At 59.9% G+C, this 21,118-nt stretch overlaps 1 protein-coding gene across 23 annotated transcripts in view; it reads right to left on the bottom strand.

The window, feature by feature from the left end:
- Positions 1–60: 60 nt before the first annotated feature.
- MAST3 (microtubule associated serine/threonine kinase 3) overlaps positions 61–21,118 on the bottom strand; it is a 36,090-nt gene continuing 15,032 nt past the window's right edge. For 3 of the 23 annotated variants that reach the window (XM_049640238.1, XM_049640227.1, XM_049640236.1), the window contains 26 exons: positions 20,376–20,464; positions 20,220–20,292; positions 20,021–20,041; positions 19,428–19,506; positions 18,821–18,981; positions 18,560–18,635; positions 18,053–18,262; positions 17,857–17,958; positions 17,444–17,576; positions 15,868–15,929; positions 15,382–15,467; positions 14,355–14,563; positions 13,536–13,674; positions 10,735–10,867; positions 10,328–10,493; positions 9,861–9,962; positions 9,110–9,232; positions 8,126–8,235; positions 6,701–6,837; positions 5,932–6,176; positions 5,229–5,435; positions 4,710–4,936; positions 4,131–4,253; positions 3,376–3,512; positions 3,090–3,271; positions 61–2,106 (listed from right to left, as the gene is read on the bottom strand). In XM_049640238.1, coding sequence (XP_049496195.1) covers positions 1,574–2,106; positions 3,090–3,271; positions 3,376–3,512; positions 4,131–4,253; positions 4,710–4,936; positions 5,229–5,435; positions 5,932–6,176; positions 6,701–6,837; positions 8,126–8,235; positions 9,110–9,232; positions 9,861–9,962; positions 10,328–10,493; positions 10,735–10,867; positions 13,536–13,674; positions 14,355–14,563; positions 15,382–15,467; positions 15,868–15,929; positions 17,444–17,576; positions 17,857–17,958; positions 18,053–18,262; positions 18,560–18,635; positions 18,821–18,981; positions 19,428–19,506; positions 20,021–20,041; positions 20,220–20,292; positions 20,376–20,464 — 3,865 coding nt within the window. In that variant the 3' untranslated portion in view covers positions 61–1,573. Of the gene's footprint in view, positions 2,107–3,089; positions 3,272–3,375; positions 3,513–4,130; positions 4,254–4,709; positions 4,937–5,228; positions 5,436–5,931; positions 6,177–6,700; positions 6,838–8,125; positions 8,236–9,109; positions 9,233–9,860; positions 9,963–10,327; positions 10,494–10,734; positions 10,868–13,535; positions 13,675–14,354; positions 14,564–15,381; positions 15,468–15,867; positions 15,930–17,443; positions 17,577–17,856; positions 17,959–18,052; positions 18,263–18,559; positions 18,636–18,820; positions 18,982–19,427; positions 20,293–20,375; positions 20,465–21,118 lie in introns of those variants that run through there. The other 20 variants (XM_049640239.1, XM_049640229.1, XM_049640237.1 and 17 more) reach the window with 11 other exon arrangements.

The following is a 21,118-nucleotide window of genomic DNA, read 5'->3' as shown; positions in this document are numbered from 1 at the left end:
GACGTTGGGCCTCCTCTTTGTAAACGTGGGCTTTTATTCACGGTCAGCTCCAGGATGGAAGGGGGGGGGGGCACAAGTCATGCACAGCCTTGGTCTAGCTCCAGCACCAGCCAGTGCTGGGCGAGGGTCTCTGGGAGGGATGCAGAGTGGGCTACCGTGCCTGGAAAGTGCCCTCATCAGGTGGGGCGCAGGGATCGTGGCGGTTCTGAGACGCCCAGTGTGTGTCACACGGCGGCCTGGGGAAGAGAGCTGGGGGTGGATCTGCCGTATCCGACACCAGCCTCTCCGTTCAAGCTCCCTTGTCGACAGTGCCCACGACGGGGCCTGGCTGCATGATTTTTTTTACCAGGGGATCGTGCGACCCGTCTCCACCCCTCGCCAGGCCTCGGTTACTTGTCCGTAAAATGGGGAGGACACCGCCACCTGCAGCCTTCTCAAGGCTGGCTGAGGGAGAAGCCACGAGTAAAAGCGTCTGGCGCAGGGCGGATGCTTCATAAATAGTCATGGGGATTAGTTTTGTAAACACGAGGAAACTGAGGCACAGAGTGGGAAAGCCATTTTCCCAGAGCCACACGAGGAAGCCAAGGTTCAAACTTGGGCCCCATTGCCCCCCAGTCGGGTTTCTCACTCGAATTTCATTCTAGGAAGGCTGCGATACGTTGCAGGAACCCCCCTGTAGGGTGTTTCAGACACATCGTGGTCAAGGGCTCACCCTGGTGGGCACTGAGCACGTGAAATCTTGTCCAGGGTGGACGTTCTTCCCCTGCCCTGGCAGTAGTACCCTTCGAGGCCTGCGCCTCCCCCCCCTCCCCCCCAGGGCATCAGTGTCCCCCTGTGGAGTGGGTGACCTCTCTGCTCCTCCATCAAGGTCCCAGCTCCCACACCCCCTCCCCCGGGCTGAAGCCTTCAGGACTAGAAACAAACTCTAGCGAGACTGGCCTAGGGATAGAGAGGCTATGACAGTGAGACGTAGCTTTCAGCGTCCAGTCCGTCATCGGGATTGCTTTGTTTTGTGGCGGAGGGGAATCATGTACAGACTCTCCAAGTCCTATCCGCATTGGGCCCGGACAGGTAAGCTTGCCTGTACGCCCTCAGGTCGGTGGGTCCTGGGCCAGGATGGGATCAAGGAACACACACACAGAACTGAAACATACAGAAAACCTAGAAAACACAAACATACGTAACTTGTCCAAAGTGCTTCCTTCTCAGCCCAGGGGGCAGCGTCTGCAAATGGGGTCCCAGGTGCAAGGGGCAGGACCCGGGCAGCCACCTTCACAGTGGTGGCTCAGTCTACCTATCGCTTATAAAAAGTAATAAATTAGTCGCAGGGATTTGCTGCTATTTACAATGCCACCCCTGTCCCCCATTTCTGCCCCTACGTACGGCCCCTTCTCTGCACCGGAACACGAAGGAGGTGCTGTCTCTACTTTCCGGTAAGGACTGAGATGGCTTCTCGCCTTCCGGGTGTCACAGTCTGGTGGCTCAGTCTCCATCCAAGAGTCGCTTTACGGAAAAAACATTGCACACAAAAAAAGCCCAACTTCTAGGCCAGGGGGAGGCCAGGTGGGAGGGATCAGTCCTTCCCGGCAGGACCAAGGGCTCCTGGCACAGCCTCGGCGCCCTCCACGGCAATCTGCGGCACAGAGGTGAGCGGCCCGGCGGCCTCCTCGGGTGGCTCATCGAAGCTCACCTCCTGCACGGCCTCCTGCTTCTTGAAGGAGTCACGGCGCTCAGACAGGTGTAGCCGCCGCATGACCACCAGCTCCGAGTCTGGCCCGCGGCCGCGGCGCCCCAGCTCCCCATCCAGCCGTTCACCCGAACCCAGCTTATCGGCCGACTGGCCCCGGCGCAACCGTGGAGACCGGGCGGGTGCAGGTGGGTGCCCGGGGAGGGGCGAGGGTGAGCGGGGTGGGGGCACAGGCACCGGTGGGCAGGCCAGTGGGGAGGGCGGGATGCTGCTGGTAGACTTGCGGCGGCCGGCCTTGGGGCGGGGTGGCCCGAGCTTGGCGGCCAGGCCATGCAGGGAGCTAGGGCGGGTGTGGCCAGCGGCGGCAGGAGAGGCAGGGCTGCTGGAGCTCGGGGATGCACTGGGAGGGGATGCGGTGTCTGTGGGTGATAGACGAGGGTCAGGGCCACCAGCCTGCATGTCCCTAGCCCTGTCGTGGGGCCCTGGGCCTGAGAGCGCCTGCCAAAGCCCACGTCTCTGCCTATGGCCACCCAGTATGCCTGCTTTCCTCGCCTCCTGTAATGTGTGCAAGGTGTTCCCTTGGCTTAGATCTGGTGAACTCCTACTCATCCATCAAAGCCCTAGTTCCTATCCACCCACTTCTCATCTAATGACCTACCCCTCAATGGGCCAAAGATACGCACCCACCATCTGCCCCGTGACCGCCCCTCCACCCCAAGCCTCAGCTGCAGAGGATACCTGGTCTGAGGAAAGGAAAGGCGGCACAGATACCCTCAGCCCCGCAAAGTCAGGGTAGAGAGGGGGCCGAGAGGGCTTCTTGGAGCAGGGGCCTCCTCCAGGAGGCCTTCCCTGCTTCCCCTCAGGGGTGCCCCGGCCTGGTCCTCCCATCACTGGATGCTGACCCAGTGAGCCTAGGGGTGTCTGCCCCTGGCTGTCTCTCACACACATTGGGCCAAGTCCCCATCCTTTCCTGCCCCGGAATGATCTTTCTAAAATGCAGACCCTTCTAAAACATGCCCTCTCTAGCTCACACACCCTCCATAGCTCCCAGCTGCCCACCAATTTAAGCCCAGCTCCTTGGCCTGACCCATCTCCCAACTTCCTCCCTCCCAGCCTTCTCCCTGCTTTCACAACCCTGCAGCCTGGCCCCCTTGGTCCACGATGCTCCCTCTGCTGGGTACTCTCTTCTCTGCTCTCCCGCCTCTCTCCTACCACTTCCAGGCTGCCTTTCAGACCCCAAGCGACTGGAGAGGGCCTTCTGGTCCCCTCGCTTCCTACATCATGTCATTCCCTCCTGTTAAACCCCGCCGGCGGCGTCCTCACCGGGGTCAGGCCCCCCAGACCTGAGCAGCCCCAGGGTGGCCCCGGGGCGGGGCGGGGCGGGGGGGGGGGCCACACCTACCTGCGGGGGCGTCGGGAGCTGGGCTGCAGCAAGGCGTGGTGGGGCTGGGGGAGAGGCTGTGGGTGGGCGAACCCGGGAGGCTCTCGCCGGACGACAGGGAGTGGTGGAGGCCGGAGGAGAAGCTCCGGCTGGTGTGCAGCACAGAGGACTGTTTTGAGATCTTCTTGAAAAGCGACTTCCGGCTGAGGGGGAGAGACCCGATGCGTCAGGACCCCTGTCCCCAGCAGTCTAGGGAGCCTGCTCCCGGTCCTCTGCAGCACTCCGCGCCGGCCCACCCGTCGCTCACCGGTCCTGGGTCTCCCGCCGGCGGCTCCGCTTGCTCCTGCGAGCCATGCGGCCCTTGGCCACGTTCTTCCGGGCGGGGCCCACCTTGATGGAGGTGTTCTCCAGGGCTGTGGTCCGCAGGGCGATCTTGTTGCCGCTCTGCAGGAGGGATGGCGAGGGGGTCACCTGTGTGTCTCCCACCTAGCAAGCCCCCCACGCCCTTCTTCATCCGTCAGAGCCCCAGATCCTATCTACCCACTTCTCGCCTACTGACCTGCCACTCACTGGGCCAAAGATACATGTCCGTCATCTGCCCATCCATGCAGTGAGCTGCCCACCTGTCCACCCACCGGTCCCAGGAGCTCTCCAAACAAGGCCCTGCCTCCTGGCCTGGGCCCACCTCCCCACCCCCAGGCCTCAGCCCCCCCCCCCCCCCCCGGAGGATAAAGATAATACGGACACCCCCAGCCTCGTAAGGCCAGGGTGAGCCAGAAGGAGGGCCAAACGTAGGGGCACCCAGGGGGCAAAGGAGGATGTACGTCCTGGGCAGAGGGGAGGGGACATGCAAGGCCTGGAGGTGGGACCGGGTGTGGAAAGGTGTGGTTCCAGAGGGGAGAACCTCAGGATCAAAAGCTGAGGGGTCACAGGAGCAAAGCAGTGGGGGCAGATCTGGGCCCCTGAGGATGGACGGGACGTGGGGATTCTGGGAGCCCCAAGGGTCGGCAGAGTGGGGTGGGGGTCTGGAAGTCCCAAGGGTGGGAAGATGGGGGGCTGAACCTTCAGCAGCAGCTCGACGACGTCCATGTGCACCAGACCCAGGACTGACTCCCCGTTGATGTGGGTGATGAGGTCCCCAGCTCGCAGGCCCGCCTCCTGGGCAGGGCTTCCTTCCTCCACGCTCTGGGGGTGGATGGTAGGGTCAGGGGGCTTGGGACCCACAGCTGGAGACCCCAGCCCAGCTGGGTCAGCTGTGGGACCCCAGCAAGCTGCTGCCACTCACGTGGTTTCCTTGACCTTGGGTGCTGGCAGGGAGGGAATGGGCCCTGGGCTGGGGGGAGGCAGGACATCACACCCAGTGTGCATCTGCGGGCGTGGGGCGGGAGCTTCGTGCCCAACTGAGGTCTCTGCCCCTCTGTCCATCCCTGTCCGTCTTGCCCAACCCCCTCCCCCTAAGTAAGAGCGGCTGCAAAGACCCAGGTGGCACCAGCTCCCTGCCCTGGGCTCCAAAACCTTTCGGCCAATGAGCTTGCTTTCCCAAGACTAGAAAATGCGGCTCCCAAAGTGAAGTGCCTTGCCAGGGTGAAGCTAGACTCAAACCAAGTCCCGCTGTTCCTGCCCACCCCAAGGTCAGCTCACCCAGACAACGTGGTGCACGGTATAGACATCGCTGTCGCCCATGTAGACGCGGATGGCCCGCAGGCTGAAGCCGTACTTCTTGCCTGAGCTGTGGATGACAATGGGGGGCCGCAGGCTGCCGCACACGGGGGACGGGTCTCGGCTTGGAGAGGAGTCTCGGGACGACGGGTTCGAGGACAGTGAGCGTGGGGACAGAGGGCTCATGAGGGGGCCGCCGCTGCCATCATCTGCAAGGACACGGGTTGGGGGGGGGGGGTCACTCCCTCGCAGGGACGAGGGTGGGGAGGGCACCTCCCCTTCCCAAGCTGACCATTCTGGCTGCTTTGCTGCTGTTCCAGTGTCCCAGGCACGGACCCCCAATCAGGCCTTTGCACATGCAGTGCCCTCCGCCAGGAATGCCGGCCCCCCAGCTCTCCCCGTGTCTCGCTCCTTCCCCCTTCCTGTGGCACAGCCCGAGCCCCGCGGTTACAACAGACGTGGACGGACAAAGCCAAGACGAGGCTGGGCCACGTGCATTACCGGCCGTGATGATGAGCGACAGGGCGGACACGGAGGCTGACTTGGGCACACGGCCCCCGCTGGGGGAGGCCCGAGACTTCTCAGGAGCTGGGTCTCTTTGGCTCCCAAGGCGGCGGCCTCGGCCAGCATCCAAGGCCCGTGGCGTTGAGTGCCGTGTACCAATGCTGTTGCTTCGTAGGCGTGCGTGGCTGAGGGCGGCTGGGTCAGCTAGGGGTCAGCAGGGTTGGGGGTCAGCCCGGCCGGTCTCACCACTCAGTCCTTCGGCCCTCGGCAGGCAGAGCCCCTTCCTCCCCGGTCAGCGTGGACCCTAGTTTGGCTACCTGGCCTTTCTTTAGAGGGTTCTCTCTTCCCATACTTCCTTCCTGCACTGCTCTCCCTGGAAAGCTCCACGCTGCAAGTCCCTTCCTCTAAGCAGCCTTCTCCCACCCGTCAGACCCCCAGCACCCCTCAGAGCTCTGCGGTCTCACCCCCCTCTCCAGTCCCATCCTGACCCGGTGAAGCTGGGGGTATCAGCCCTAGACTGGGAGACAAGCTGAGGCTCGAGGATTCTCTGGGAGCCCTGGCCTCTCCTATCTTAAAGCCTTTGTTAGACAGGCGAATGGTCTCTCTGGAGAGCTCCTACTTATCCTTCAAAACCCATCTCAAATAGTCCCTCTGGGAAACTTTCTACAACACTATCCCGCCCACCCTGGACCTCACCTACCAGAAAGGCTTGAGGGCTTGGGCATCACTGGGGTGGCTGCTGGGGGTGGATCAGGCTCCCCCAGAATGAAGATGGGTCTCTTGGGGCCCGCAGAGGCCGGGCTGGCTCCCTCATCCTCTGACGAGAAGGCAAACTTGGGCATCGTGTCCAGGCTAATAGTACTCAAGAGAGACGGGCTGGGGCCCCGCTCGGGCTGGGAAGACGACGGACAGGAAGTACCAGAGGACGTCCAGGACCTCAGGCTGCTGCAGGGAAGGGCCAAAGTCACACTTGCCAGGCGCCGTCGCCCCGGGACACCCAGTTACCCCTGGCAGCCAGATTTGAACACTCAGCCCAGAACCAGAGGTAATTCGTAAATACAGGGTGAGTTCCCTCTGCTTGCCCCGTCCTCTGCCCAGAGAATTGGTGTTTTTTAAAACCCAGCTTCCGACACTCATCCTCTAGTAGACATTGATTATTTCTGTTGAGTCTGGTCTTTGAGGAACGGACAGGAGTTTGTTAGCGAAGGGTATGCTGGCAGAGGGAACAGGGCAAGCAGAAGCCTAGCAGTAGGACAGCGCACGGCTGCTTTATGCTTGCTGTGGTAAGGGACGCAAAGCCAGAGGCAGCAGTGATAGGGGCCGCGCTGGCAGGGCTCTGACAGGCTAGCCAGTGTGTCTGACCCTTTTCTCCTGGGCCACCGGGAAGCTCCTTGCAGTGTTAGATTTTGTGGTTCCACCTCCCAGCCGGTTCGGAAGCTGGATCTGCTCATACTCTCCAGCCCACCTACCGAATATCCATGCTCAGGCGGCGGCCATACTCGGCCTCGCCGCTGCGCTCCCACCCTTCCTCCCGGTCCTCGCTGAAGCTCCGTTCGGCGAAGGTTGGCGTGGGCTGGGCGGCCAGGAACTCGGAGCTGCTGTAGACCTGGAAGAAACAGAAAACATTAGTAACCGTGGGGGGGGCCTGGGTGGCCCCGTCGGTTGAGTGTCCGACTCACGATCCCAGGGTTGTGGGATCGAGCCCGGCGTCGGGTTCCACGCTGGGTGTGGAGACTGCTTGGAATTCTCTCTCCCTCTGCCCCTCTCCCCCACTCACACACACACATGCGCTCTCTCTCTCTCTCAAAAAAAAAAAAAAAAAGGAAAAAGAGTGAGCTTAGTTGAGTGCTTCCCTGACTCACCACATCCCTAAGAACAGCAGAGTAAAGACGCCCACCGTACAGACGGAGAAACTAAGGTTCGGAGGGGCCCGGCTACCAAGGGGGCCGCAGCCAGGGTTTCTGCTGCTGATCAGGACGCTCCGCCTGGGGCCCAGGCCCACAAGCAGCAGGGAAGGTTTTCTTCATCAAATTGGACACGAAGGAAGGAAACTTAAGCTTGTGAGGCTGTAAAACGTGGCACCCAGCACAGCAGCGCTGGTCACAGTCGCCCAAAAGTGGAAACGACCCAAGTGTCCACCAACCGATGGGTACACAAAACGTGGTCCGTCCACACAGCGGAACACTCCTCAGCCACAAAAAGGAACGAAGCCCTGCACACACGATGCCGCGGGTGAACTCTGAAAACATCCAACTGAGTGAAAGACACCAGACACAGAAGGCAGACTGCGGGTGGCCCGGGGCCGGGGGAGAGGGGAAGGGGAGTGACTGCCCACGGGATCGGGGGTTTCCCTTTGGGATGATGGGAACGTTCTGGAACCAGAGGTGATGGGTGTCCCGACCTTATGAATGCGCGGAACGCCACTGAATTGTAGTTTAAAATGGCTACGATGGGGCGCCACCCCTTTGACCTCTGCCGCTGCAGCTGCCCCTGCCGCCACCCCCCGGGAAGAGGGGGAGGCAGGAGAGGAGCCCACGCTTGTCCGGTGGCTGCTTTCTTGACTGTGTTCGCCATGAAACTGAAATCAGTGCTTGATGTGTTGGCATTCACGTTAACGATGGATGCAATTCTGCGTATCTTACTGTGACTCCGAAAACCGTAGCGTTGGCGTCGCGGAAAGGTACGTCATTTCCAAGGTCATTTCGTTAAAGGTAAAAACTCTACCCCGCCCCCCCCCCCCATCGATCAATCAATCAATCAATCAAACGGCTCTGATGGTATATTTCATACGTATTTCAACCACCATGACGACAGAAAGCAGCAGAACCCCGCCCCCAACCTCGAACCAACGTTTTGCAACATCCCCAGTGTCGTAGCTAGGTCCCTGGGCCCACCTTGCTGAACCGGTGGGAACATGACGAGAACTGGGGGATCTCCGTGGATGACTCCTCGTCGTTGGTCTCCTCGTCCTCAGAGCCCAGGTGGCGGTAGCGTTCCGAGCGCGCTGCAGGACGGAAAGGCACGTACAGCCCACCCGATGCCCCGAGGCGGCCGCGAGGGCTGTAGGGTGATCTGGGGAGGGCGTCCCGGGGTGGGGAGACACGGTCAGGGCAAAGGCACTGAGGTGGGGCTGTGTCTGGTGTATTTAGGGGCCACGGGAGGCTTGAGTTGGCAGAGTGAGGACCTGGCCGAAAAACTCCAGCTGGGTCCCTAAAAACCGTGGGACTGTGGGTGGGGATTCTTGCGTCTGACCCTCGGGAGCCTCGCCCTTGAGATGGGTCACCCAGAATTAGGTGATCGTGTGCATCTTAAACATAAAGGATGCTCCCCACTTTACAGAACAGGAAACAGCTGCTCAGAGAGGACCTCTGACACGCCCAAGATCACACAGCAAGTTCCAGAGGAGGTGCTGGAAACCTAGAGCATTTAACCTGTGTGGCTGGAGCCCCAAGTAGGCAGAGGAAGACTTGTCTGAGCCCACCCACAATGTCGGAGGGGCTCCCTCCACAAGGCAAAGCGAAGCGCCCCTCCCTCCCGTGTGACAGATGAGGCACCATCCTTGGTCAGGGCTGGACGCTCAGGAGGCTGAACCCGCTAGGGACGCCAGGCAAGGGTCTGCCACACTCAGTGCCTTGGTTTCCCCTCCCACAACCCAAGAGGATGCCGTGGCCTCTGGACCCCAGAGGCACAGGAAACCCCAGCCAGGGAGGGGGCAGCTGCTCTGATTACTCAGAAAGCTCAGGAAGTCAGAAGCTCCAGGCCCAGGGCGAGGTGCTTGGGTGGAGACTGTGGCAGACAGCCCCTCCCCACCTCAGGGGCTTGTGGGATAGCAGAGCCCACCCCCTTGACCCCCCCCCCCCCCCCCCACCGCCACTTACTGTCAAAGTAGCTGGTGTCATCCTCGGCTTCGAGCTGTGGCACGAACTCAGCTTTGTGTCGCAGAAGCCCTGCCCAGTCCAGTGTTCGGAAGAAGGGGTGCTGTTTTACCTCGTGGGTGCCACCTGCCAACACATGCCTGGCTCAGCCCTGCGTGTCCCTGTCCCCCACTGCCCCCTGGGCCAAATTTGAGCCCCAACTTGGCCAACACAGAGCCATAAAGATGGCGAGGGGAACAGCCGCTGTTTAAGAGCCCGAAGACAGACAGAATTGGGGCTAGCCGCCAGGCCCTGCTCTTTCCTCTGCTGGATTCTGAGATCCCAAAAGCCCTAGGAGGGCTTTCTTTCCAGCCTTTTCTATGCATTTCTACTCCACGGAGCAGAGAGCTGACTGCGTGAAGGGATCCTGTTCCCCAACCTCAGCTGGTCCTCTCCAGTGGCTAAACTTCCTCATGGACATAACCTGTAGTGTCTGCGTGAGTCTCGAATAGTCCTTTAACCATTAATTAGGTGGCTGGGGAATCTGAACAGTGGGATCCACTGGGCTGGGCCTTTGAGGACCTTAGGACATACCCCACGGTGACCGTGTAGGCTCTCACTCAGCCTCAGTGGCCCTTGTCTGCATCCGACCCAGATACCCGCTATTCCTTCAAGGTCTTCCGCTAGTGCCCGGTGAACTCCTATGCGTCCTTCAAAACCCCAGCCCCAAGTCCCCCTTCTCTATGCAGCCTCTCCCCATCCCACGTCCACATACCAGTGCCCAGACGGTCCAGTGGGCTCTGTCGGAGCAGCCTGGTGATGAGGTCCTGGGCATCTGCTGGAAGGGCCTCATCCCCTTCGGGCCACATGATCTCATCTAAAATGAGGAGAGGGAAAAATAAATCAAGTCAAATTAAAAAAGTAATAATAAACGTAAAAGAAAATAAAAAAGAGAGAGTGAGAGGGTGAGGACAGCCCTTCATAGCACCTCCAACCACCTCCCCTCACTCACTTCCTGCTTCTTTTCCTGGGCACTTTTTTTTTGCATCTGAGGTTCCCTAATTTGCGTATTTCTCTCCCTTGCTGTCTCGCCCTTGGCCATGTCCCCAGTGTCCAGCTGGGGCCAGGCACACCACACGTGCCCAATCCACACACACAGCCGCTCCCTTCGGTAGGGAAACTGCTGCCCAGAGCCCCAGGGCGGCCAAGACTCGAACCGGGGCCACGGTGGGGGAAACGCACCACTGACCACCTGGCCGAAGAGTTCCTCGGGGGTGTCTCCGAAGAAGGGCACACAGCCCACCAGGAATTCATAGAGGACGACACCCATGGCCCACCAGTCCACCGGCTTCCCGTAGCCCTGGCGGAAGATCACCTCAGGCGCGATGTACTCAGGGGTCCCGCACACCTGGGTCAGGCAGAATGGGGAACAGGAGGATGGCCTCCAACTCCAGAGAGACCACGAGGGGGACGGAGAGGCCAAGGCCAGGCTGGGAACGGGGGGTGGAGAGAATTACGGGGCGGGGGGGGGGGGGGGGGGTGCGGTTTATTTTCTCCTTCGTGCTGCGAAGTCTCCCCGCATCCTGAAGGTCAGGATCCAGATAGAGGGGGGCGGCCCCACACCCAGGGCCACCTGCCCGCCCGCACACCTGCTTGTCCACGAACTCCCGGGTGTCCTTCTCGATGTGGCCCTCATAGAGGTTGGTGGCCATGCTCATGAGCCCAATCTTGGACAGGCCGAAGTCGGTCAGCTTGATGTGGCCAAGTGAGGTGATGAGCAGGCTGTGGGTGGGCGGGTGGTGCACTCAGGGCTGGGGGGCCCGAGGTGCCTGGCTTCTCATGCCACCCCGGAACCTGGTGCCACCCCAGGTGGGCTGAGGTCCAGCCAGGGCGGCTTAACTCCCCCGAGGGGGCCGGAAAGCACTTCCCGAGCGCGGGCACATCATCACGAGGACCGACAGGTCTTGGGCAATACTGCCAATCTGGCAAACGTCTCGGTGCACCCACCGGATGCATCTGGTGTCGCTACTGAGCACCTACTGTATACCCCGCTGTTGGAATTTACATGTCCCGAGAATCATGCCATCTCCCCGCTGTGCATGAAAACGCCTGAAACCCACAGTATATTTTTGCACACGTGGCCATTTTTTGTTTTCGCTAAATGCTTTCTTTGCAAGCCCTCGTTATTTACGTTTCCTGTCGAAAAACGAACATACCTTGAGCAGCTGCTGTATACAGAAATATTTCTGTGCACCTCCTGAGGGCACCCGTTTTTAAAACCTTGTACACCTCCCATGCACCCTGCTGATCTAGTTTTCCCGCCGGCTCAAGGATATAAACGCCTTGCCAGATGACAGAACCATACACACCACCGAAAGTCGCGGTTTCGCGCACCTCCTGGTACCTCGGCTGCTTAATTTCTGGAGAGCTGCCTACAGCCAAGTTGTTTGATAAACCGTTTACTTGGCACAGAACTGCATCTATGGACTCTCTAAAGGAACGATTCTGTGCACCCACTGTCTTTAAAAAGTTCTGGGGGTGCCGTGGTGGCTCAGTGGGTTAAGTGTCCAAGTTCGGCTCAGGTCATGATCTCGCGGTTTGTGGGTTCGAGCCCCGCGTCGGGCTCTGTGCTGACCGCTTGGAGCCTGGAGCCTGCTTCGGAATCTGTGTTTCCTCTCTCTCTGCCCCTCCCCTGCTCGCTCTCTCTCTCTCTCTCTCTCTCTCTCTCAAAAATAGGTAAATGTTAAAAAACAAAAACAAAAACAAAACCTTTCCTTCTTACAAATGAAATGATAATGAAATGATGCGATGCCTGGGATATGCTTCAAATTGCCCGGCATGGGGGGTGGGGGGACCCAGGGATGGGGAAGAAGCAGGATGGGCCAAGCGTTGGAAGCTGTGGAAACGGGATGGATGTGGGGAGTGGACGGGGGGGGGGGGGGGGCACTGGACCCTTCCTTCTGTTCTGGTCTGAGTTATGTACCTCCAAAGTCACATGTTGACGTCCGGACCTCTAATGACTACAAACGTGACCTTATTTGGAGACGGGATCGTTGTGTGATTAGTTAAGAGGAGGACGTCCCTGAGTACAGTGACCCCTCATCCAGTGTGACTGGTGTCCTTATAGAAACGGCATTTGGACCCAGACATGCAGAGGGAGGACGCCATGTGAAGAGCAAGGAAATGTCACCACAAGCCAAGAAATCACCACAAGCTGGGGGAGGGTCCTGGAAGAGATCCTTCCCTGGGGACTGCAGAGGGAGCCCTGCTGCTACCTCGATCTTGGACTTCTGGCCTCCAGGACTGTGAGAATAAACTTCTATTGTTTAAGCCGCCCAGTTCTGTGCTATTTTGCTCTGACAGCCCCAGTGAATGAATGCGCCTTCTCTTGACTTTGGGATGTATTTGGAATTTTCCAAAGTGAAAGGAAAAAATATTTCTCTCGCGTGTCTATCGTATACGCCTGTCTCCCTGAACCCTCTGGGGCTGGGCACCGGCCTGTGCCATTTTGCAGATGGGGGTCCCGAGCCTGGGAGGGGCAGGTGCTGCCTTGGGGTCACTCAGGAGACCCCACCCCACTCTAGGATGATCCACGGACCTGATGGCACAGAGCATATTGACAAGTGTTGCGCACAGAGGCCCAGGTACACGGCAGGTGCCAAATACACACTTTATTTTCTAAGCCGCTGGCAAACTACAAGACGCCTGAAAACGTGCAGACTCTTAATGCTGATGTTCGCACCCCTGTGCAGCAAGAACCTAAGACACTCGAGCTCCTTGCCTGGTATCCAGACGGCACTTGATATCAAGAGCAGCCCCTTGCTCTATAAACAGCAGGTGCTCAATTAATGCAGGGGAGAGTGCCTTGCAAATTATGTAGGGGTTATAAAGCACGATGGATTATTCACACACGCGTCTCACGGTCGCCCACGGAGGACCTGGCATGCAGTAGGTGCTTATTAGGTGCTAGAGCAAAATAAACTTCCCAAGGCTCTCAATGAACATCTCTTCCTGTCTTCCCTGCACAAACACACAACAGGTGCTCAAGACATGCACAGTCCCTTTCTTCACACAGAAGGTCTTGCCAAGGGCACGTCCCTGTTCCCTATATACAGCCGGTGCCTCCTAAATGCACGTTCTCTCCTCTTGTGCCGCGGGAACTCTGTGAGGGCACAGTCCCTTCCCCTGTGCGTTGTGTGCACCCTAAACCGCACGTTCTCTCTTTGCCTGACCGCATCTCCATAAACACAACTCTCCTCCCCTCGCATACAGCAGGTGCCTCTTAAGGACCTGTCCTCCTCTGTATACACCAGGTGCCCAAAGTTGCCACTGCTCCCTGTCTTCCTGCTGCCAGGGGCCCATGGGCCAGCAGGACCTGGAGAGGCGGGGAGCTCTGAGCAGCCCCAGACCCCAATCAGAGGCCCCGCTCCCAAAGCCCCAGGCTGCTCACTTGTCAGGCTTGAGGTCCCGGTGCACGATGCCGTAGTTGTGCAAATACTCCAGGGCCAGGACCGTCTCGGCGAAGTACATGCGGGCCATGTCCACGGGCAGTGGGCCCATGTTCTTCAGAAGTGTGGCACAGTCACCACCTGTTGGGGGACAGATGCACTCAGAGGCCCTGGGCTCTAGAGCCTTGCTCCAGGCTTACGAGACCCCCCCCCCCACCCTCCTGCAAAGCATTCCTGGTCTACACCAAACCAAGGTGGGGAACCAAGAAGGGCAGGAGGGAGGGCAGATCCAGATTCCTGATTCTCCCTTGGCAGGGCAGCAGCCCTGCGAGGACACGGTTCCTTACCCTGTACACAGCCGGTGCCTCCTAAGTGCTTGTTCCCCCTCCTTGCCTAGAAGGACCTTGAACAGTGCACACCCCTGCACCACCTGAAGGCCCTGCTCATTCTTTAACTGCAAACCTGGTCCAACAACTCTTCTCCCTGGCCCCCAATCATCCTGGCCCTTCCGACCCACACCTCCCGCCCTCCCTCCTCCTTGCTCTTACTTCTGGCCCCCCGGCCCCCCCTCGCTGGTACCGCCCCCCCCCCCCCCCCGCCTAGGATGTCTGGGTCCCACCCTCTCACACCTCTTTGGACTCCCTCAGCCCCAACTGCCCAGGTTGGACCCCCCCCCCCACCACAGACTGAGGAGCTCCCAAGGCAGGCTGGGACCCCAGGGAGGCCGGAGCACACCCTAGCTTGGTCAAAGGAGGGACTTTCTTCTGGGTAGGTGGTGAGCTCCCCGTCACTGGAGGCATGCAAGCCCTAGTGGACCGCACCTTCCACATACTCCATGACCATACACAAGTGGCGGCGGGTCTCGAAGGAGCAGAACATGCTGACCACAAATGGGTTCTCGGCAAAGGTGAGGATGTCACGCTCCACAAAGACCTGCTGGATCTGGTTCCGCAGAATCAGGTTCTGCTTGTTGATCTTCTTGATGGCAAAGCGCTGCCGTGTGTCTCGGTGCCGCACCAGGTAGACAGCCCTGGGGGAGCCGGGTTCGCTGAGGCTTGAGACCGAGGCCCGGGCGGGCAACGGGACCCGACCTGGGCCCAGAACCCAACCTGCCAGGCCTCTGCCCGCGCTGCGCCCTACAGCCGGGACACCCTTTCTCCTTACCTGGCCCCTGTCCAAAAGCAGCCACCCTACGGGTTTAAGCTGCCTTTCTTGGTGTCACATCGATATGACAGAGATGGCCCTTGGCTTATTTCTTCGCGGCGGACTGAGACCCCTGCGGTCAAAAGCCCCCTGGCACCAAACTCAAATTGCTTTAAATAGGGCCCAAAGGAGCAGATTTTTAACCGTCGAGAGCTTGCCAGCTTTGCATCCGTAGTGAAACGACCCCAAATTTACTAGCCATCCGGAAGACGAACCCTGGGGCTAAAAAGACCCCAAGCCACTGCTCCCTCTTGGGAGCTCCCTGACCCAGACTCCTGGCAGTGCTGCTGTGCCAAATCACCCGGACGCACAAGCCCCTTCTGGATAGTCTTATCCTGTGAAGGACTCCCCCTCCCACCCCAGCCCCACGCGGACCTGTCAAAGTGGCACTAAAATGACGCTCACTGCTCACTACCGCCACCACGGGGCCATCTTTTTCCTTGTATACCTAGAACTCCCTACACCTGGGGCAGGTAATGGCCTAGACGGTGGCGGAGCTTGTCTGAGACCCTGGCCTGGCTGTACTGTGTCTCTACTGCCCTCTTCAGGCCTCAGCTTCCCGGACTGCACAATCAGGGGCCGCTGGACCTCAGGCATCCCTGTGGGCGGCTGAGAAATCAGTCCATGGGGGACCCAAGGACTTACCCGTAGGCCCCGTTGCTAATGAGTTTGATGGTCTCGAAGTCATTCTCACACGGCTTCCTCCGTGATGGGCCGACCAGGGCACGGCTCTAGGGGGCAAAGAAGGGTCAGGGTCCTGCCCCACCTCAGAGCAGGCCGGGCTCTTCCTGCCTTCAAGTCCCAGCCACTGGTCCCGACATCTGATGCTACCTTCTCCTTCCAGACTTCTCAAACTCAGCTTCTGAGTTTCTGAGCTTTGGCTGGAGCCACGTCCTCCTTCCAGAAAACTCCTAGACATCTTCCAAAACGCCCCTTTCCAGTATCCCCTCCAGCCTTGCCCTGTCCAACCGCCAGGGCAGGGCACTCGCCTCTATCTTCTCCCTCAAGTCACAGGCATTTACTAAGCACCTACTACGTGCAACACGTCAGCACACCCAGCCCCTCCCACGGCTGCCTGATCTACCTTGAAAAGAACCCGACAGGTGGGGGCGTCAAAGCTCTGTGACTTACCTCCGGGGACTCAGGTGCTGGAGGCTGTCCTCCCTCTTCAAGGTGACTCAGAGGCACCATTTCTGTGAGACAAGGGAGGAGCCTCAAATGATGCCTCCGTGCCTGTGCCTCGATCGCCCAGAGATTTCCCAAGGCCTCCAGGGCTCATCCTGGGGACGTAGTGCCTCCCTGACCGGCTCCCACGATACCATCACTGCATGCATCATCAAGCCCCTACTACGTCCAGGTCTTGGCCAAACCCAGGCTAGAGTAAGCAACGACTGAGGAACTTTCCAGAAGGACCGGTGGGAAGCCCAGCCTCTGAATGGCACAGCCATCATCCTGGCTCCGAGCCTTGGGCCCGTTAACGCAGGCTGTGACATGGGCCCTCTGGGTCTGGGCTCCTAACATCCTCCTCAGCTGAGGGTGTGGCCCAGAGGGAGCCCCCCACCCACGCCGTTTTCTGGCCCTAGGGCTTTGGCAGAGGGGCGGCCCCGAGTGAGCGGCTGGTGCACATGAGCCGTGATGATGGCACTGAATCGTGACAGTGTCTCACGGTCATGGAGCAAGGCTGGGATGGGACAATGGGGTCTCACGGGTGAGGGAGGTCTGGGTTTGAATACAGCCTCTTTTACTCAGTAGGTTCCCCGCCGGGGACACTGGATAGATGACCTGCCCCACAGTCTCAGCTGCCAACTGCCCGGCCACTTTCTGCTTCCTCTGACCCCGGGGCTGCCCACGGCACCACCTGCCTTCATTGGACAGCCAGGCACAGCCGGGGCCACACAGCCAGTCGACAAGCGGTCTGGCCTGGGGCCCGCCGAGGTCTGAATCCCTGCTCGACCTCATCTGCCTGGAGCCTCAGCCTTAAAAGGGGGACAACGGCAGCCCAGTCCCAGGGATAACAGAGCAGTGATGCTGGGCAGACACCAGCCACTGTGGCAAAGCCCTGCTGACCCCACCACCTTCTCCCATATTTGCTTCTTCCTCAGCTCCAGTCGCTTCCCCCCTCACTGTTCATCCCGCTCACCTCAGGGCCTTTGCTTTCACCCTCCCCCGCCGCCCGGTCCACCCCCTCTCTTCCCCAGATCTGTACCTGGTCACCTCTCCATCCGCCAGGACTCGCTTACACATCAACCTCTCCCCAGAGCCTCCCATGGCCGCACCTGGACCAGGTCAGGTCCAAGTTCGACGCTCCCCGGGTCCCACGTCTCAGTTCTCCTGACTCTGCTGTCTGGGGGGAGTTCTTGACCAGCTTGGTCAAGCCCACGGGTTGGTTGTCCTGTCCGACTCTAAGTCCGTCTCCTGGGCCACGGTCAGATGATGAAATCAGGAAAGTACTTTGGGGACTCGTGGGAGGAGTGGTGGCTCCTCTCGGAGCCACCCCTTGGCAGGTCAGAGGTCCCACTTACAGCTGGCTGACCCAGGAACCCCAGGCATTTTCCCACAGTGGGCCCCACAGGTGGCTGAGGGCAGAGCCACAGAGAGACAAAGGAACATCACGGCAGCTGTGGAGTCGACGGCTCTGGGTTTGAATCACAGCTCTGCCCCGGCCTCTCCTGGGTTTCCTCTTTCCACCCTACTCCCGTCAGCTTACCCTCGAGGGGGTCCTTAGCCAGGCCCAGCTGCCCAATGATGTACTGAGGCAGGTCCGTCTTGATGCCCTGGCCCTCTCGGGCCTGGCCCTCGGCAGCCTCCAGCAGGTGGTAAAACTCCTCAGGGTCAAACTCCTGGGGGTGGCAGAGGGGCTGGTAAGCCGGGGCTTGCGGCCACCTCCAGGCCTCGGCCCGTGCCGTCCCCTCCGTCTGAAGCAGCTTTAACTCTCCCCTCCAGATCTCAGCTCCTGGCACTTCCCCGGGGAAAAGAGCCTAGCCCAGCCCAGCCGGGAGGCACCCCGTGCTCCTCTCCAAACTCCACCCGATGGGCCTGTCTCTTGTATCTCAGCAGGACGGTTCTAGCGGCCTAGTCTCAACCACTGGGCCCCACACCTGGCTGGGTGCAGAGACTCACCAGGCACTCAAGGAGCCTCGCCGGCCTCGAGATGATGATGAGCAGCTTCCGGACAAGCTGGACAATGAAGCCGACCTCCTCACTGTCGGAGCGCTCGTGGGCCTAGGGAGAGGCGGGCGATGGCGTCGCCTGCAGGCCCTTGGCCCTGCCCTCCCCGGGGACCCCCACACCCACACCCCCCCCCCCAAAAACACACATCTTGTAGCAGCCTCTCCAGCTTCTCCTGCATCTCCATGAAGTAGCGGGAGGTGACGAGGGCCTCTCCAGACTTGGCCAGGCAGTCGCGGGCCAGCTCAACGATCTGGTGGTGGATGAAGCCCAGGACGCCATCGGCCAGGGCCAGCCGGGCGCCGGGTGCAAAAGCAGCAAGGAATTCTTCCAGGCGGCCTTCCATCTGTGCCGTGGCCTGGGCAGGGCGGATGGGACAACCTGGTCACTGGACGGGGCTGGGGGGGCAATACACACAGGTGGGGGCAAGACGGGCAGTTGTGGGGGAGAATGTGATGATGGGGACGACGGGGCCAGAGAACTGGGGGGGGAAGAAGCAATATGCCTGGGTTGGAGGGGGGCGCTTTGAGACAGAGAGATAGGGACAGACAGAAATGGAGAGATGGGGGGGATACAGCCAAGAAGACAGGGTGCCAAGGAGGGACAACAACATGGAGGGGAGTTAGGGCCGGTGCAGCCACCGGGCGCTGCCCACCTTGGGGAACCTCTCCCGGTACACATGATTCATCATGACGATTTCATTGTCGAAGTTCCCTGTTGTGCGTCCTGGGCTGAAGGGGAAGGGGCAGGCGGGGGACAGTCAGCTTGTGACGTGGGACCAGAAATCCAGTCCAGGGGAGGGTCGAGGATCAGAGGCCAGGCTTGGACAGGGTCAGGGCCAGAGGTGGAGGAGGGGCCACAACGTGGGCCCCAAAGGCAGCCCGGGGAGGGGCTGAGGTTAGAGGTCAAGGCCCACCTGAGGCTGCGGGAACGGGGACGAAGGTGGGGTGAGCGGTGGCCGCCCTCCTCGTCAGCCACGCTCTCTGAGCTGCGGAAATGCTTGGACAGGAAGCATAGTTCATCCGGTGTCGGCTGGAAAGGAAGCTGGTGGAGGCGCTCCCGGGAGGATGAGCTCGACTGGCAGGAGGGGGTATCAGGGCCACGAGTTCACAGTCAGCGCCAAAGCCAGAACCCCAGCATTACCCCTCAAGGCCTAGGCTGCCTGCTGGTCATTAGATGCTAACAGTCTCCTGCCTGACTTCTACGCATCCTTCAAAACCCCAGCTCTGACGCCCCCTCCTCCAGCAAGCCTCGCCGCCTGCTCCCTAAGCAACCCTAAGACTCCCTCTGGCCAGGCCCTAACCCCACAGGATGGGGATGTCTGTGTCCTCCAGAACGGGGACTCCTTGGGACCGAGGCTGGGTCTTTTCAGGGACCCATACGTTGCCCGGAATGGGGCACAGAGGGGGCAGCCAGGACGTTTGTTGACTGGACAACTATCCGACACCTTGATAAAAACCAAAGACGTGTCCCGCCCCACCTCGCACCCGCCTGTCTGCTGGCCAAGGTGGGACTGTGGGTACCGAGACGGTGGAGCTGGGTGTGTTGGTTCCATAGCCAGAAGATGGGAGAGATGCAAGGGACCATCTTCTGCCGTCAGCCCTAGAGGGGAGAACCAGAAGAGTTGGAAAGAAGGCATGGCCCCCGTGGTTTGTGGGGACTAAGGATGGAGACCGTGGCTGGCAGGTGCTGGCCCTGTTGGAGGAAGGATCTTCCGAAAAGGCGGAGAACAGAGGTTCAAGGTGAACAAATCCACTGTGTGTTTTCTCCTTGCCCTTCCGACACCTCCTCCAGGAAGCCCTCCCTGACCCAGCTGCCAGTGCCTCCCACATCGAAGCTCTGACCTCTGTGAGTTGCAGTTGCTGGGATACATGCCAGTCATCCCCTTGAGACTGAGGACTCCCCAAGGGTCGAAGTCCAGCCTCCCCTTCCTCGGCCCCCGGCACAGGGTACGGCATGTAACGGGTGCTCGATAAATGTTAATGAGTGAACGAGTAACATTTAAATGCTTGGTCCAACGTCAACTCTGACTAAGTAAATTAATGATTTTTAGTGAATTAGTGATTTTAGCCTGGATGGTGTGCCCTCCTCCTCCCCAAGGGCTCCCTGAAATTACCTGTCCATGCGCGGGACGTGGCTGCAGAAGGCCGCGCGTTTGCCGGGGGCAGAAGCCAGGGGTAGAGACCGTCACAGGGCAGGGGACAGGGGAGGGGAAAAGGCGAATGAAGAGGCAGGGCCAACCACCAAGAGCATGCCGCTGCCTGTCCCCTCACCAGTTGTGCTGAGGTCATCCCTCAAAGCCAGTGACCACTCACCTTCGGGCAAAGGGGAAGTTCACGGCCGACGCAGCGGAGAAGTTCCGAGGACTATCCAGGGGGCTGTTGCCTGCTGAGGAAGAAGCAGGCAGGGGAAACTGAGGCAGAGGGGGCAGAGACGGGACACCGCCCCTGCAGGCTTGCTCCCACACTCACCTGTTGGAACTGAGAGCGGAGACAGGGGCCGGGAGAGGGTTGGGGAGGGCGTTCCTACCACCAGGCTTTTGCGGTTCCCACTGCGGCAGCTGTCAGGGAGGTGGGGACAAGGTCAGGCGCTGGCCCAGGCCTCAGGGCTCAGAGGACCGCGTGCCCAAGCCAGAGCGCACATATGGCCAGCTCCGGGGCAGGACGGGAAGCTAGGTGTGACCACTGCCACTCTGCCCCCGGTTGGACTCCTGCATGGCCCTTAGCTCGGCCTTTGAGGTCTGGGGTAGTCATTTTTGACAAATGTTTCCTACTCTTAAAACTCTTATTATTATCAGTGGTGGCATGAAACACTTCCAGACTCCTGGGGGACACTGCACATGGCCAGGAGCCCCCCCCGTGAGCCTTCTCACGCTTCTGTGTTCACCACCCCACCCCCACTCCTTCGCTGACGCCATGCCCCGGCCGGGAGCACTGGCAAATAAGGCAGAGAGTGCAGAGGACCCCGGAGCTCACTGGTGAACTGAGGCAGGTTCCCATTCCATTCCACGCACCCCTTCTCAGGCTCGCTGCCCCAATCTCTTGGCGATCTTCCTCCCCACGATCCCCCCAAAATGCCAGTCCGATCCTTATAAAACCCCGAAAATCAGCATCTCGCACATTAGGTCCTGTCCTCCCTGTCCTACCCAACTTTTGCCCACACGTTTCCCTCCCTCCATCCCCGTTGTCTTCTGGCTTCCAGACCCCCCTGGCCC

Source organism: Panthera uncia, chromosome A2 (genome assembly GCF_023721935.1).
Source record: "Panthera uncia isolate 11264 chromosome A2, Puncia_PCG_1.0, whole genome shotgun sequence".
NCBI lineage: Eukaryota > Metazoa > Chordata > Mammalia > Carnivora > Felidae > Panthera > Panthera uncia.
Note: the sequence above shows the minus strand (reverse complement) of the source record. Positions and strands in the feature narration are given on the sequence as shown.